General features: G+C 47.4%; 1 protein-coding gene across 1 annotated transcript in view; it reads right to left on the bottom strand.

Moving 5' to 3' along the window:
- Positions 1 to 3,254: 3,254 nt before the first annotated feature.
- LOC115309198 (serine protease 33-like) overlaps positions 3,255 to 16,705 on the bottom strand; it is a 39,096-nt gene continuing 25,645 nt past the window's right edge. Inside the window, exon 7 of the mRNA XM_040223537.2 lies at positions 3,255 to 3,620. Coding sequence (XP_040079471.1) covers positions 3,399 to 3,620 — 222 coding nt within the window. The 3' untranslated portion in view covers positions 3,255 to 3,398. The remainder of the gene's footprint in view (positions 3,621 to 16,705) is intronic.

Raw genomic sequence — 16,705 nt, 5'->3', positions numbered from 1 at the left:
TCGTAACCCTCGTGAGGGTAACAAGGGTAAGTAACCCTCGTGGCCCTCGTGATCCTCGTGAGGGTAACCCTCATGAGATTAACCCTCGTAACCCTCGTAACCCTCACGAGGGTTACGAGGGTTGCGGTTACGCCGACGCCGACGCCGACGGCGACGGCGACGCCGACGCCGACGGCGACGCCGCTCAAGCCGGGAACGGGCCCCTAAGAGCTGCGCTCTAAAAGTCGCCAGGGAGGCGCAATGGGGAACCATATACAAGCTCAGCTGTCGTACAGCCGAGGTCGGCCTTGAGCGCCGAGCGAAGGCCCAGGAGGACGAGGGGGAGATGGTCGGCCCAACGTTCGCGCGTCTCGTAGGTGGCGAGGGCTGCCTTCAACTGCCTGTGGAGTCGTTCCACCATGCCATTAGTTGATGGATGATAGGCGGTGGTGTGAATGTGTCGGACGCCCAGGATGGAGACAAAAGCCGCGAAAAGGGCGGAGTGGAACTGTCGTCCTCTGTCGGTAGTTACGACTGTAGGACAGCCGAAACGGGACACCCAGCCGTCGAGGAAGGCTTTCGCGACTGTCTCTGCTGTCATGTCGGGGACAGGGATTGCCTCGGGCCACCGAGTGAACCGGTCCAAGCAGCTATGTCGCAGACCTTCGACAAACCATTCGTGAGCTGCGACCAGTTCTTCCCGCTCAGAGGAGTGCTCAACACATTTTCATGAGCCGAGACCTTGAGTCGTGCACCCACGTCCGGGTCACCAAATCTGTAGGAGCTGGATTGAGAGCAACCAGTACAGACAGCGGTAGGATTCGAACTAATTTTTATGTGCCCGCGACGCGCGAGCCCCGCCTCTTCTTTTTCTTTTGTAGACCGCCTTGTGCTGACCGTGAGGGTCGCTATATCAGTAATTGTGGCCGCCAGCACGGGGGGGGGGGGGGGGGGGGGGGGGGGGTTTAACGTGCATCTCGTAGTAGTGGTCACACGAACGCACCGTTTAATGATACTCATCCAGTTCGAAACGGCTAGGGGCAGGCAGGTGGTTGAGGGTCACTGAGCCTGAGAAAAACCTTGAAGCGATCTGGCAGACTGCCTCCCCACCCCCTTGCACGCTGGTAGTAATCCGCTCGAACGCCGCTCGAGTGACGCTGGTATGTAGTAAGTTTAGTTTGTACATGATGCAAAATCTTGAAACTGGAAATGGAATCTGAAAGAAAAAGGGTAAGAAGACAGAAAAAAGGGGACAGGACAACGTCTCAAACTCGGCTCAGGACAACGTCTCAAACTCAACTCAGCTGAAAACTCAGCTCAGGAATAACGTCTCCAACTCAACTCAACTGAGTTTGAGACTTTGTCCTGTCCCCTTTTTTATTTCTTCCCCAGTCTCGGGATTTTGCATCATCATCAACAGACACCAGCTCGCTTGCACCTTGACAATTTTTTTAGTTTGTAATTGTTTCGGACGCTTATTTTCGGAGACAGAAGAAACGCCGAGCAAAAAGCACAGAAGCCGACACAACTTGAGGTCGAGGAGCGTCGGAAGAGGAAAAACGGGGGGGGGGGGGGGGGGGCCTCCAGTCTTTAACTCCCCCCCCCCCCCCCAGACATTTCGGACTGTTAAAGAAAACAATACGGGGAAAAAGGGCGTGGTCGAGCTTATTTTAATCTGAAATTATTTATGCATATGTATAGCTACTGTCGCTCTTCACTGCATAAAAGATCGCGTAGATGGTCATTGTTAGAAAGTCGTTGTCAGAAGGCACTACTCGTCACATGCTTAGTGGTTCGAAATTCAAAGCTATGTCTTTTCGATCTAAATAACTGTGTCCTTGGTAAGAAATAATAAATAAATAAACAAAACAATAAATGCAAAAAAAAAATAAAAAGCTGGAGAAAAAAAAAAAAAAGCTATCAAGAGTCCGCCGGAAGTGTGGTAGTCTTGCGTATTCAGACGCCCAAAACTACGAAACAAATTTCTCCTACCAAAATGTGTACAGGCTGAAAGAAACACGTCCCAAAAAAGTGAAATGAAAAAAAAAAAAAAAATTTTTTGTGTTTTTTATGACGTGTCGAATTTGAACAATATTAGAAATCTTTTTCCCTGAGTTAATTTATTTTTCAACGTGAAAAGAACAATAGATACATTAATTTGTATTCTGCAGATAGTAATGATATGTACTGTCTGTGGTGGTAATTTAAATTCGATACCTCAAACAATTTCGACGGAAAAAATTATTAAGTTTAGGGCATAATTGCCTGTAGATACATATTTGGATATTTCTTCGAAACTCGTCTTGAACAACAGTAATCGTATCTTAAGACGACACTTACTACATAGATCTTAAAAAAGTTTAACATCTCTACCATAAATATCTGTGGCTATAGCGCGCTTCAAATATGTCACAAACGAGTATTGTCAAAAACCCGTCGTCCTTCTTTGCTCCTTCGGGAATCTATTTCTTTAAAGCCAAGCATGCCAGATAATTGAAATGAACGGCATTGTCTTCGGCAAAGAATGGGGCACCAAATGTAAAAATGCGAAAAAAAATACTAATGTACTTCACTGCTTAAATCCAAATGAAACCGCCCGCCCGTCTTTCGAAGTTCGACGAACTTCGAACTTTTACCCTAAAAATGCGAAGTTCGTCGACCTTTTGACTTTCCGGAATCGGAAGTTCGACAATTTTCGATTTTTTTAGATTAATAAGTTCTAAAGTTCGAAAATTATCGAAGTTCTTAGCGTAGGAATTTCGAAAGTTCGAAAAGCTTCGAAGTTTTAGTGCAAGAAAATCAAAAGTTCGAAAATCATCGAATATTTTAGTCTATCAAGGTCGAAAGTTCGGCAAGCATTGAATTTTGCAGCGTAATAAGGTCGAAATTTTCGAAAAACGTCGAACTTCTTAGTTTAACAAGTTCGAAAATTCGAATTCCGTCGAATTTCTCCACATGGAAAGTTCGAAAATTCAAAATCTTTCGAACCTTTCGATCCGCTTGATTTGATAATCGAAACTTCGAATCGAAAAAAGTTCGCGGCATCCCTACTTATTGGAGACCAGCGAAAGCAGCGCTCCACGTCACTCCGTCGTCGTCGTGGTCGACCTCCATCACTGTCAGCGTTGCGGCACGTCCGGCATTAGCTAGCTTTGACGCTTTGAACCTCATGCAGAAGAAGCATGTTTCTGCTGTTGCTATTCTAATGAATTTGGTATATTGGGAGCGTGTGTTTAATATGTAGTCTTAACGCGGACACATGGGGACTAGATGCAAAAAAGTAGATACCTTTTTATTTCTGTAAAACGCTAAACGCATATGCAACACAAGTGATTTCGCCCGAAGGTGGCACATATGATCTCAGTATTTGTTTTAATAACATACAGACAAGACCGGTTTTTAGATTTTTCTAAAACACACTAATTATAAGTGAAGGATTCTGTATCATTTGCTGGCTTGCATGTGCAATTACTAGGATCTTGAACGCACGGAAGGATGAAGTTCTCCATGAAGGGCTTAATTCTAAGGAAGTACATGGGGAGATGGGTGACGTTGCATGGCATCTCGGTGGCGGTTATTAGTCCCATCAAGGTCCAGCGGCCATCCTTTGTTTTGTACACCAGCGGGCCTCCACTGTCGCCCTGTTTAAGAATCAAAAGGTGAAGAGAACAAGTTAAACGGTTTAAATAGCGGGAACCCTCGCGAATGCTAATTTACATTGGTTCACGTCTAAATAGGATATAGCGCATTGCGGGGAAACCATCGCGCTACTTTGGCGCCTTCCATTTTCGTCTCAAAGAAACCTGTGGCTCGAATTTAGTAATAAGCGTACTCTCATTAAAATGTACTTGGAAAGAAACGTGTCTGCACGGCCACGCACTTTTAATTTGTGTTGTAGTTAAAAACACGCCCACTACACATTAACAAATATTTGAGTGTTGGAACGGGTTTAGTGTACAATTGCGAATGTTACTGAAAGCAGTATAGGCGAAACTATACAAACACCAAACGGCCGACTTAAATGCTTATTGCTGTCTGTCCTGTTTGACTAATACTTTTCTGTCCGCTGCTCTGGAAGCTTTAGAAGTTATGACAATCAGTTCTAAAATTGCCAGTCAAACTTACGTGATCACCTCAGAAAGCACTGCATTGAAGAATTCTACTGGGGGACACAAAGAAAGTGTGAATACACCTGAGCTCCTATTTCTCGGAGCTTGTTTCTATACCGAGTTCATTCCTAAACTGACACTGCGGAGGAATCAACGTCCTTGCTGGACCAGTTCTATGTCTATGTGTTTCCACACAATCGCGCTCCCGCCCATACTAGCGCGCAGAGAGCGGAGTCAGTTGGTGAGAGGGAGGCGGTTGATTGACCCGGCGAATGCGGAGCTCCCATTGCACTGTCAGCTCAGAAGTGAAAGAAGTATAGGTAGAATGCTGAACATTTAGGATTTGTTGGTACTCTGAAGAAAAAAAGGGTCTAAACCCATACAAAAATGGTCTATGGTTGTCTATGGAAATTTATATGGCTGTTTATCACCCCCTATGGCCCTCTATGGTCGGCCATAGAAATCCATAAAGACAGCTACAGCCAGCTATAGAAAAATCTATGGCCCTGTGTCTAAAGACTAGGAACCAATACATTTCCTTTACCCGCTTATAGATAATTCTATGGACACCAGTCTAAAGACTGGGAACCAATAAATTGTCTTTAACCCTCTATAGAAAATTTGATGGCCCAGAGTCTAAAGACTGAGAACCAATAAAATTGCTTTAGACGCCTATAGAATATTATATGGCCCCATTTCTAAAGACAGCGAACCAAGAAATGTTTTTTACCCGCCTATAAAAAATTCTTTGGCCCCGAGTTTAAATACTGGAAACCAATTATTGGTCTTTACTCGTCTATAGAAAAATTTATGGCCCCGAGTCTAAAGGCCAAGAACCAATACATTTTCTTTCCACGCCTATAGAAAATCACTACCGGCGCTTACTTTTTAGTAAAAACACTCCACGTTAGAAAATTAAATCAATACTAAATTTTTGTAATGGAGGTGACAAACCATGACCCAAGATATGTTCTCTGCTGTTGCAACGAGTCGTGAAAATTAGTAATATCGTTTGTTTGAAGAAGCCATTAAAATATTTGTGCCACAATTAAAATTATTTATTACCCCCCAAAAGTGAAAATAAATTACAATGGCGCCGAACACTGCAACCAAGCAATAGCTTGATTGCAATCTTCAGCACCAGTGTACTGCATGTCATCACTGCATTGTCAACGTGATTCATCAAACTTATTAAAAAGATAATCAATAAATTTTAGTTAATTAGCCTAATGATCTACATTTGCTTTTTTCAGGGTGTCGAATTAAGAGATGGGGGCTATTCCAAGAGACAATTCAAATAATGTATTAAGTACGAGTAATATTTGCTCCGCTTCTCCGTGTTTTTGAGACAAATGATGGGTCACCGGGAAAGTCGGATTCAAAAATTAGACTGCTATATATACAGCTAGTGCGAACATAGCATACGTTCGTACTAAATGTATAAATGGCAGTCCGGTGTTGCTGCGTTGTTGCTGTTCTGTGGGGTAGTGTTCTGCTTGTGTTGTGTGTACTCTGTGTGTTCAGATATGTATGTATATTCAACACGGCAGAGAGTTGGGCGAGTTGGTTAAGCATCTTAATAGGTGGGAACAGCGCAGGAAAAACCGACGAAGGACGAGTAGAAGAAGTGCACAAACACAGCGCTGACTAACAACTGAATGTTTATTTTCAAGCGAACCAGAAAGTAAACACTGGGTGTGGAGAGGAAAAAACACAGAAGCCAAAAAAAGGAGGGAACCCGATAAAACAAGACACTACCACGCCATATCACTTTCACACACGTCTGCCACAGTTCTTGATAAAAAACACTTCGTCAGCCCCCAAGTTAACCGACGGAGCACTGACGCATTCTTCCTCCCCCCTTGATAAAATATAAAAGGCCTCATCAATCTCCCGGGCAGTCTTGTTTTTGTTGCGCGCCAAGATCGTCAACTCATTGAACAGGGGAACGCAGCCGCACCTACTACAATGTACCGCAAGGTGGCCAGAGGGTGAGGAACGGAGAGCAAGGGAATGCTCCCTCGCCCTCACGTTCACACACCTCCCTGTCTGTCCAATGTAAACCCGACCACATGTGAAGGGAATCTGGTATACAACCCCTACTGCGCATGAGACAAACGGATCGCGGTGGTTAACATCACAGTGGTTATCCCTGTTCAACCCTCGGTTAACGGCGGAGCATAGTCGAGATAACTTCCGGGGCGCCGAAAACACCACAGGCACCTTATACTTGTTGGCCACGCGCTTGACTTGATGTGAGAGGGCGTGAATGTAGGGCACCACCACTGGTCTGGTTGTCGGTTTTTGCCTCGCCTTAGGACTGGTTCTACCTCCGAACACCTTAACAAGGGACTCAGTCACTCCCATAATCATCGCCACCGGGTATCCCGCAGAGGTCAGCCTAGACACCTGTGAAAGCAGGCTGTCCTCACACCTATGGTGGCATGACTTGAGCAAAGGGGCGCGCATACCCGACGTAGTGATCGCACGCTTCACAAGCTTTGAGTGCGCGGAGCCGTATGGCAAAAGCCTCTTCTTAGAGCGTCGCTCATAGGCCCAACAGGTGTGTGACGGCTGAAGAGTGAGCCTCAGGTCCAAAGACTGCAACCCCTCTCCCGTAGGTGTCTCGTACTTAAACGATAACCCAGGGGAGCATTCCTTAAAGGAAGCCAAGACTTCCACACACTCACACTATCCCGGTTGGGGCCCAGACTATCTTTAAACACTACAAGGTAGTCGTCAACATACCGAAAAACTCTCAAAACCCGACAATCCAACGACTCCGCTATGGCTCTATCACACCTCGCCAGATATAAATCTCTAAGGATAGGCGCCACACTCGACCCAATACAAATCCCACTCTTTTGCAGGAAAATTTCGCCTTCAAACGTGATATAGGTGGAACTCAAGTAAAAAGTCAACAACTCCAAAAAGGATTCCACCGCCAAACCCGTCGAGTTCATAAAAGCCACCGACCCACTGGACTGAATGCACTCTTCCACCGCTTTCATCAATTCACCATGGGGTATTGAGTAGAACATATCCTCGACATCCAGAGACACTAAATCACACCCTCCCGGATTGTCTTCTCGGAGGTAATCCACAAGGGCCTCAGAATTGCAAATACGAAAAGGATCATCCAACGTGAGCACACACAAGTGGCGCTGAAGAAAAGAAGATACATGAAGCTGCCAGGAGTCTCTCTGGGTAACGATAGCTCTAAAAGGCCTGAGCTCCTTATGGGTCTTCACGGAGAAGAACACCTCGAAATTGAGGCCCTTGGCCCCCGACACAGACTTCCCGAGGCCCTCCAACACAAGCTGACCGCAAAGCCTCACTGCCCTGGCCTTTACCCTCTTCAGCTCCACTCCCACACTCCCACTCAAAGCTCCACTTTGAGAGTTTTTCGGTATGTTGACGACTACCTTGTAGTGTTTAAAGATAGCCTGGGCCCCAACCGGGATAGTGTGTGTGGGGAAGTCTTGGCTTCCTTTAAGGAATGCTCCCCCGGGTTATCGTTTAAGTACGAGACACCTACGGGAGAGGGGTTGCAGTTTTTGGACCTGAGGCTCACTCTTCAGCCGTCACACACCTGTTGGGCCTATGAGCCACGCTCTAAGAAGAGGCTTTTGCCATACACTCCGCGCACTCAAAGCTTGTGAAGCGTGCGATCACTACGTCGGGTATGCGCGCCCCTCTGCTCAAGTCATGCCACCATAGGTGTGAGGACAGCCTGCTTTCACAGGTGTCTAGGCTGACCTCTGCGGGATACCCGGTGGCGATGATTGTGGGAGTGGCTGAGTCCCTTGTTAAGGTGTTCGGAGGTAGAACCAGTCCTAAGGCGAGGCAAAAACCGACAACCAGACCAGTGGTGGTGCCCTACATTCACGCCCTCTCACATCAAGTCAAGCGCGTGGCCAACAAGTATAAGGTGCCTGTGGTGTTTTCGGCGCCCCGGAAGTTATCTCGACTATGCTCCGCCGTTAACCGAGAGTTGAACAGGGATAACCACTGTGATGTTAACCACCGCGATCCGTTTGTCTCATGCGCAGTAGGGGTTGTAAACCAGATTCCCTTCACATATGGTCGGGTTTACATTGGACAGACAGGGAGGTGTGTGAACGTGAGGGCGAGGGAGCATTCCCTTGCTCTCCGTTCCTCACCCTCTGGCCACCTTGCGGTACATTGTAGTAGGTGCGGCTGCGTTCCCCTGTTCAATGAGTTGACGATCTTGGCGCGAAACAAAAACAAGACTGCCCGGGAGATTGATGAGGCCTTTTATATTTTATCAAGGGGGGAGGAAGAATGCGTCAGTGCTCCGTCGGTTAACTTGGGGGCTGACGAAGTGTTTTTTATCAAGAACTGTGGCAGACGTGTGTGAAAGTGATATGGCGTGGTAGTGTCTTGTTTTATCGGGTTCCCTCCTTTTTTTGGCTTCTGTGTTTTTTCCTCTCCACACCCAGTGTTTACTTTCTGGTTCGCTTGAAAATAAACATTCAGTTGTTAGTCAGCGCTGTGTTTGTGCACTTCTTCTACTCGTCCTTCGTCGGTTTTTCCTGCTCTGTTCCCACCTATTAAGATGCTTAACCAACTCGCCCAACTCTCTGCCGTGTTGAACCTCATTTCTTGTACATCGGGCCCTTTTTTGTGTGCTCCTATCGTAACCCATCAAGACGTTTTCTACATTAACGCCATCGCATCAGCAGTCTGCAAAGCCCGTCACTACGGGTACGCAGCCAGAAAAGGTACGTCCCCCCCGGAAGTCGTCGCCCTTTTCGGTATGGTGAATCCGTCCGCCGGACATGCGAAACGGGTGTGCAAGATCCTTCGTTCGGAGTCGTGGAGACAAGTCAGACTACTACAGGAAGGTTTAAAAGTCTGGTGCTATCGGACTTCTGTGGATGCGGGCCCAGCAGAAAGGAAGTTCCGAGCGTGCAAGCGAGAGGTTGTGCAGGTGACAGATTTTCTGTGGGAGCGGCTGCGCGCCTCGTTCCCTAAGAAGTGTCAAGGTCAGCCGGGAGTCAAGGGCAACGTGGTCTTCATGGGAGGTGCGTCGGCTCCGGCAGAAGTGACGGACATTTTGGAAAAGGGTCCCAAATTCGCCACGGAACCGTCGGTCGGGCCTTCGGAAATGCTGGCCCTGGTTCGGCAGGTGTCTGCGAAGTCGTCAGAGGAAAACAGGGACCGGTGTGTTCATGAATGTGTGGAAGGGTTGACCAAAGGGGTAGGCCGAAGGCCTTTGCCCAGGCTCAAGATGGGAACGGTGGTAAATTTTTTTAATGAGTCTAAGTTGAAGCTGTTGTTGTCGAATAAAGAGGGGGGGTTTGTTGTGGTGCCTGAAGGTATGTTTCAGGAAAGAGCGAGACAGGCGGTGCTTAAGAATTTCAGAAGTGTGTCGGGAGTGGAGCTGAAGAGGGTAAAGGCCAGGGCAGTGAGGCTTTGCGGTCAGCTTGGGTTGGAGGGCCTCGGGAAGTCTGTGTCGGGGGCCAAGAGCCTCAATCTCGAGGTGTTCTTCTCCGTGAAGACCCATAAGGAGCTCAGGCCTTTTAGAGCTATCGTTACCCAGAGAGACTCCTGGCAGCTTCATGTATCTTCTTTTCTTCAGCGCCACCTGTGTGTGCTCACGTTGGATGATCCTTTTCGTATTTGCAATTCTGAGGCCCTTGTGGATTACCTCCGAGAAGACAATCCGGGAGGGTGTGATTTAGTGTCTCTGGATGTCGAGGATATGTTCTACTCAATACCCCATGGTGAATTGATGAAAGCGGTGGAAGAGTGCATTCAGTCCAGTGGGTCGGTGGCTTTTATGAACTCGACGGGTTTGGCGGTGGAATCCTTTTTGGAGTTGTTGACTTTTTACTTGAGTTCCACCTATATCACGTTTGAAGGCGAAATTTTCCTGCAAAAGAGTGGGATTTGTATTGGGTCGAGTGTGGCGCCTATCCTTAGTGATTTATATCTGGCGAGGTGTGATAGAGCCATAGCGGAGTCGTTGGATTGTCGGGTTTTGAGAGTGTTTCGGTATGTTGACGACTACCTTGTAGTGTTTAAAGATAGCCTGGGCCCCAACCGGGATAGTGTGTGTGTGGAAGTCTTGGCTTCCTTTAAGGAATGCTCCCCCGGGTTATCGTTTAAGTACGAGACACCTACGGGAGAGGGGTTGCAGTTTTTGGACCTGAGGCTCACTCTTCAGCCGTCACACACCTGTTGGGCCTATGAGCCACGCTCTAAGAAGAGGCTTTTGCCATACGGCTCCGCGCACTCAAAACTTGTGAAGCGTGCGATCACTACGTCGGGTATGCGCGCCCCTTTGCTCAAGTCATGCCACCATAGGTGTGAGGACAGCCTGCTTTCACAGGTGTCTAGGCTGACCTCTGCGGGATACCCGGTGGCGATGATTGTGGGAGTGGCTGAGTCCCTTGTTAAGGTGTTCGGAGGTAGAACCAGTCCTAAGGCGAGGCAAAAACCGACAACCAGACCAGTGGTGGTGCCCTACATTCACGCCCTCTCACATCAAGTCAAGCGCGTGGCCAACAAGTATAAGGTGCCTGTGGTGTTTTCGGCGCCCCGGAAGTTATCTCGACTATGCTCCGCCGTTAACCGAGGGTTGAACAGGGATAACCACTGTGATGTTAACCACCGCGATCCGTTTGTCTCATGCGCAGTAGGGGTTGTATACCAGATTCCCTTCACATGTGGTCGGGTTTACATTGGACAGACAGGGAGGTGTGTGAACGTGAGGGCGAGGGAGCATTCCCTTGCTCTCCGTTCCTCACCCTCTGGCCACCTTGCGGTACATTGTAGTAGGTGCGGCTGCGTTCCCCTGTTCAATGAGTTGACGATCTTGGCGCGCAACAAAAACAAGACTGCCCGGGAGATTGATGAGGCCTTTTATATTTTATCAAGGGGGGAGGAAGAATGCGTCAGTGCTCCGTCGGTTAACTTGGGGGCTGACGAAGTGTTTTTTATCAAGAACTGTGGCAGACGTGTGTGAAAGTGATATGGCGTGGTAGTGTCTTGTTTTATCGGGTTCCCTCCTTTTTTTGGCTTCTGTGTTTTTTCCTCTCCACACCCAGTGTTTACTTTCTGGTTCGCTTGAAAATAAACATTCAGTTGTTAGTCAGCGCTGTGTTTGTGCACTTCTTCTACTCGTCCTTCGTCGGTTTTTCCTGCGCTGTTCCCACCTATTAAGATGTATGTATATCTACCATGTAACGTTCACAAGTTTGGGGAACTTGAAGTAAATTTTTTTAGAGTTTGCTGGCTAAAGAGAGCCATAAAATAAGCCATAGAGGAGTCTTTAGCCAACCATTAGAAAAGCTAAAGAGCGCTATGGCTGGACAGCGATAGGGCCATAGACAAAGTTAATGAGCCCCATAAAGGCGACCATAAGAAATGCTAAAGACAGCCATAGAAAATTCTTTAGCTAATTGGGCCAAATAGCTAAAGCCGACCATACAAAGAATTTTCTATAGCCGACCATAGGATATTTTTGTATGGGAACTGGTGTATCGTTACACCGTTTGTCCCATATGATACACCCCAAAACTTCAATTCGATTTACAGAGCCCTATAGTTGAACAGACGGCCCGAAATTTTACGAGGGGCTTGATCAGGGTGGGATATAACTTTTTAAACAGCTAAGGTACGTATCAAAGACCACATAAAGAAAACAGCGAGTTTTTGCAGTAGGGCCAAAAAAGCCTCGATTATTTTTTTTTGTTGTTGTTGTCAGTAAAGCGTACATTAGCTATTTTAATAAGTTGTACCACAGGGCTATCAAGCCCCTCGTAAAATTTGGGGCAGTCTATTCGACTGTAGGGCGCTGTACGCATAGAGTTATTACAATAAACGCTAGAGGCTCAGCTGCGCTAGTGTCTACGGGACTTCCGGTTGCAAATTGAAGCAGACAGCATACAGTCTACTTTTCCAGTCTTCCTGTGTATTCCTATAAGGAGACGGGCGTAAATTTTGTCTCGTCGCCGGAAAAAAACATTAATAACTTTTGTTATTTCGATTGTACCGGATAGTATGTACCTTAATTAATATTGTGAAAGTGCAATTGCTTTAGTTACAGCATTTTTTCTTCACCACTGAACGATGTTAAACTTCGCTATATTTCAGGCCCAAACCTCTGTTGCAAGGAAGGTGTGTAGAAACGAGCGACGATTCCAAGCAAAATAACAATCGAAAGGAATGTAGAGTGTGTTCAAAGTTAGCCAGCATTCCGTTGGTGCTTATATATTGCTAATATGCCTGTCCCCTCACTATATGAAAATGACCCCGTCGTGCATCTTTATCAGTGGTTAAAAAAACGTTCGAAACGTAAATAATAAAGTACGTGGGCTACGAAATGTGTATTTTCTTATTATTTCCTATTTTGGGCAGTTTTTATCGCGCACCTGTTCTCTGCGCACCTATTTGCAAAGGTTTGGAGCGTGCGGGTGATGATTTGAACACAGAACAAGCATCTTCGCATGCATTCATGAACAGAAAGAATAAAGCAGTACTTATTTATTGCAAAGCTGACTATATTACGTGACTTTCAATTTATTTTGATCGTCTGCAAGCACAAGGAGTTACTTACCCCGTGTTACTGCTTAGTTCTTGCCGTCTCTCTTGGTTTTCCACATGTCCTTCGTTCGTTTGGCACGGGTCCATATCACATGAGCGAATGACGTTTTAGCGAACAGCGACATTTGAGCGAATCGACGTTTTAGCGAATAACGGGGCGCGCGTTAACCCATGCGCCGCTCTGCGCTTTCGCCGCTTCGCGGCGACAGTCTGCGGTGGCTCATTAAAAAAATGTGAACCCATTTGGCCCACCCGAAAACGACGCTTCGCGGCGTCCGACTATTCGCTAAAGTGTCATTCGGTGAAACGTGGGCGTTCGCTAAAACGTCATTCGATCAAGTGAGTGCCTCCGGTTTGGCACATATACCCCCATGCTGGAAAGCGCCGGCGCCGTGTTCGCGCTAACAGTGTCCAACAGTGCACATAAATACATGTACGAAACGGTTTCGGCACCGTTTTTTATGCCACGATTTTAAAATAAAAACGCCGTAACTGACTAATTATTTCATCTGCGTGTCTGGGAAATGTTCTAATGTGCCTAGTAGGTACGAATTGTTTGTGATATTTGCTTTTATAATCGAGATCAGAGAGGAAATGCACTTGCTTTTTCCCATAGAAATACATTACCAAAAGTCAATTTCGGACTGCTTGCTGTCTGCTTCAATTTGCAACAGCACACTAGCGCCAGTTGAGCCTCTAGCGTACATTATAATAACTCTATGGCTGGACGTCGAATTCAAGTTTTGGGGTGTATTATCCGGGACAAAGGGTGTAAGAATACGCGCTTTTACACCCTTTTTTCTTGAGAGTGTATGCTTAGATAATAATCCCGGAGGCAATTTATCATGACAAAATAAATAAAAGAAAAAACAAACAAACCGACAAATCACGTGACTTCCGATTCAAAAAGAAATATATCCATTAAAGTTTTGGTTGTAGGGATGCAGGTGCGGAATGACGGCACGGAGTAGCTTCAGTTGTCTCGCCTACAGCACGAGCTTCCGACCAGTGACGACGCTTTAGCGACTCGTGAACTCGAAAGCGCGTGCGCTGCCAAAGCACGGTGGAAGGCACAAAGCGTTTGCTGGCGGTTGGGCGTTTGAAGACACTCCCTCTTAGTCTCATTCTGTCAGCGAGCACAATTGACAGCGTTCTTAAAGGGATTGTCCGGTAAAATTTTGTAGTCTAGAAAACAATCGAATATCATTGTTATTGCCTCGAGACGCATCGTACGCGCAATATCTGAATTTTATATGCACCTCTGCGTGAGTAATTGAATTTATACTGCAACAATCGCATTCTAGCGCAAACGCGGCTTTCGTTGGCGACATTGAAGCTCTGACGTCACAAAACACAAAGTGAGCATTTTTTTCTCGTCGTACGCCTGCGAGTGAACGCCTCAGCGTGCTTCGTTTTTGTTGTTTTGCTCGACTTCTTTCGTGGTTGGGTGCCACAACCACCGGGCAGCACATGCGAGCCCAGACATGACGTTCCACACTTTTCCGCGATACGTGCAGTGACGAGCAAAGTGGATCGTCGTCGTGCGTAGGGACTGGGTTCCCGCCAAGATCGAGATCCTGCTTATGCAGCAATCATCGCACAGAAGAAAGCTATGAGCTGAGCTCTCAGCGGACAGAAGGCTTGTAAGGTGAGGTGTGATGCTGTGCCAACGGTATTGAACTACGTCCACCCACTCCTCGCCCAAATCGGGCCAGTCAATTTAGGTCCGTTCGATTCGCCTGAACTGGCTGAACCAGTTCAGCAGTGCAAGAACTGGTGCATTCGATTCAACCGGGAGTTGCACGACCGCTGCACTGGCGCCTTCTATTCATCCCAGTTCTGAACGAGTTCAGACGCAGTTCCTCAAAATCTGGCACCGGTGTTCGGCTCCGGACTCAGTTCAACGTCCGTGCAGAAGCAGACGACAAGAGCAGACGGCGATAGCAGACGATACTCCTCGTCCGCCTCTGCTCGCGGTACCATTTTTCGCAGCTCTCAGTGCTCAAATGGCTGCAATGTTTAACAATAACGCCGATACGGAGGTTGCGTTTCCTCTCATTTATGATAATAACGTACCCGCAGTAGATGCGGAATCGAGATCATAACCGAGGGTAGGAATTTGCTTGATTATGATATTCTGAAAGCGTTTTGGGCACCTGCTCGCTTAGGTTTGGCTCCCTGTGGTGAGTGTTGAAATATTGGCTCACGTAAATTTTTTCTTTTTCATGCTATGCGGAGATCCACAGTGTTGATATTCTTACTTACAGACACAGGAAAGGTATTGCCCTCCTGATAGTCCCCGCCTTCAGTTGCTCTTGGATGCATATTGACGATCCGATACATTTCAGAGGTCTGGAATTTAGGGCGTTGACACTCGCATGTCCCTGTAGCTGAGCATGATACTGCATGCTTTGTCCGCTGGTATCTGTGGACGCCCACTAACGGGCCTGGGAAAAACACCGAGAATCGGCATTTTTGTCGATTCTCGCTTCAACTTGACTCCAAAGTTTCGGTCGATAACTGTCTTGGCCAAGACGCTACCGTCAGGCCTTCCTCTTCGAGGTGACCGGCATACCGACCGCGCGCTGCCGCCAGCGACTCCCGACGTAAAATCATCCTGATGCCGCGAACCTATCGTCGAAATGCAAAGATTCCCTTTGAGGTGCTTTTGCCGCTACCAGAACTTCCTGGCCGAATCGAACAGACCCTGATTATGCAGCGAAACCGAAACCAACAGCTAGGCCATCTCGAAATGATACCAGAACTTGTATCTAGCACGCGTGCAGCCCGATATCTGTTTGACCCGCGTGTGAAAATGGAGCGTGACTACGACTCACCAAGCTCGTCCAAGTGACGACGTACATTTGAACGGTTCGGCGTTTGCCCTCGGCCCGCGGACATCGCCTCTGAGGGAACGACCCGCAGCCTCATCACCGATCCAGTGGATCCGCCGAAATATGTTCTAGATGCCGCTCCGTGTACCTAGCTGTGCCACTTCAGAGGCGAAATCTGCATCCTTTGCTTTGCAAGCGCCCCTAGTTCGATCGGCGTCCGTCGCAGTTGTGTTTGCGCGAAACAGCATACGTTCGCTCGAAGCCTATGGCTGTCTGCGAGTAATATCCTGCTAAAAGGCGGGACTTTTTCTGAACGTGCTTGGGAACCGCATTAAAAGAACCGTATTTCAGTAGGGTACTGCCTAGGAGACTATATAATTCGAAACAAAATACAAGGCACCCGTCGACCAACGCTTGTTATCCCCACCATCCGACAAACCTTTGCGTTTTGTGACGTCACGCAGCACCCACGGATGTCAGCCATTGACACTGGCGAAATTCGTGGTGCAGTTTCGTACATAGGCTCATGAAAGGTTTAATTAATAACGGGAGATCATATACTAAAATAAAAATGACGTTTGTCTGTATGAAGGCTCCCTCGATGTAACGAGCGCAACAACTTAAGTACTTCCGGTTTCGACCGGACAATCCCTTTAAAGGGCCCCTGCAATCATATTTGAGCATGTACCTTTTTTGCGGTTTCCACGTCTCTTGGGGTTCGGGCAAGCCAGCGGGCATGGAGAGAGTAACTAAATATCAGTGCGTCATATTTTAACCGGACAACGCGGAAACCTCCTCCACCGACGAGGGCGAATCGCGGTACTGAAAGGGCGCAAAATGTGACGTCTTTAGTCGTGGGCTTACTACTGGTCGGAACTGCTAAAAGCTTTTTTAAGTCGAAATAGAATGTATACGTGGCGCGAACCGTTTCAATTAATTATAAAATTAGTTTTTGTTCAGTATATTAGATCAGAAAAGAAACGAATGCAGTTTATAAAGTACAGAAACAAGAAATGACCCGTCGACATACCCGCCACCAGGCGGTGGAAAAGGCGGCGCATACTAGAAAGGAGTAGTGGGATCAGGCGCCGACAGGGAAGGGTCCCGGATGTACGTGGCGGCGCTGCGGTCGTATGGACAGGAGGATCCGACCGGCTCCGAGCGTTCCGAAGGCCTTCGGCGAGAAGCTTTGTTTTGCGGTTTGGCCGT

This window comes from Ixodes scapularis, unplaced genomic scaffold (genome assembly GCF_016920785.2).
Source record: "Ixodes scapularis isolate PalLabHiFi unplaced genomic scaffold, ASM1692078v2 PGA_scaffold1__304_contigs__length_218370807, whole genome shotgun sequence".
NCBI classification, from domain to species: Eukaryota; Metazoa; Arthropoda; class Arachnida; order Ixodida; family Ixodidae; genus Ixodes; species Ixodes scapularis.
This window is presented reverse-complemented; position numbering and strand designations above follow the sequence as displayed.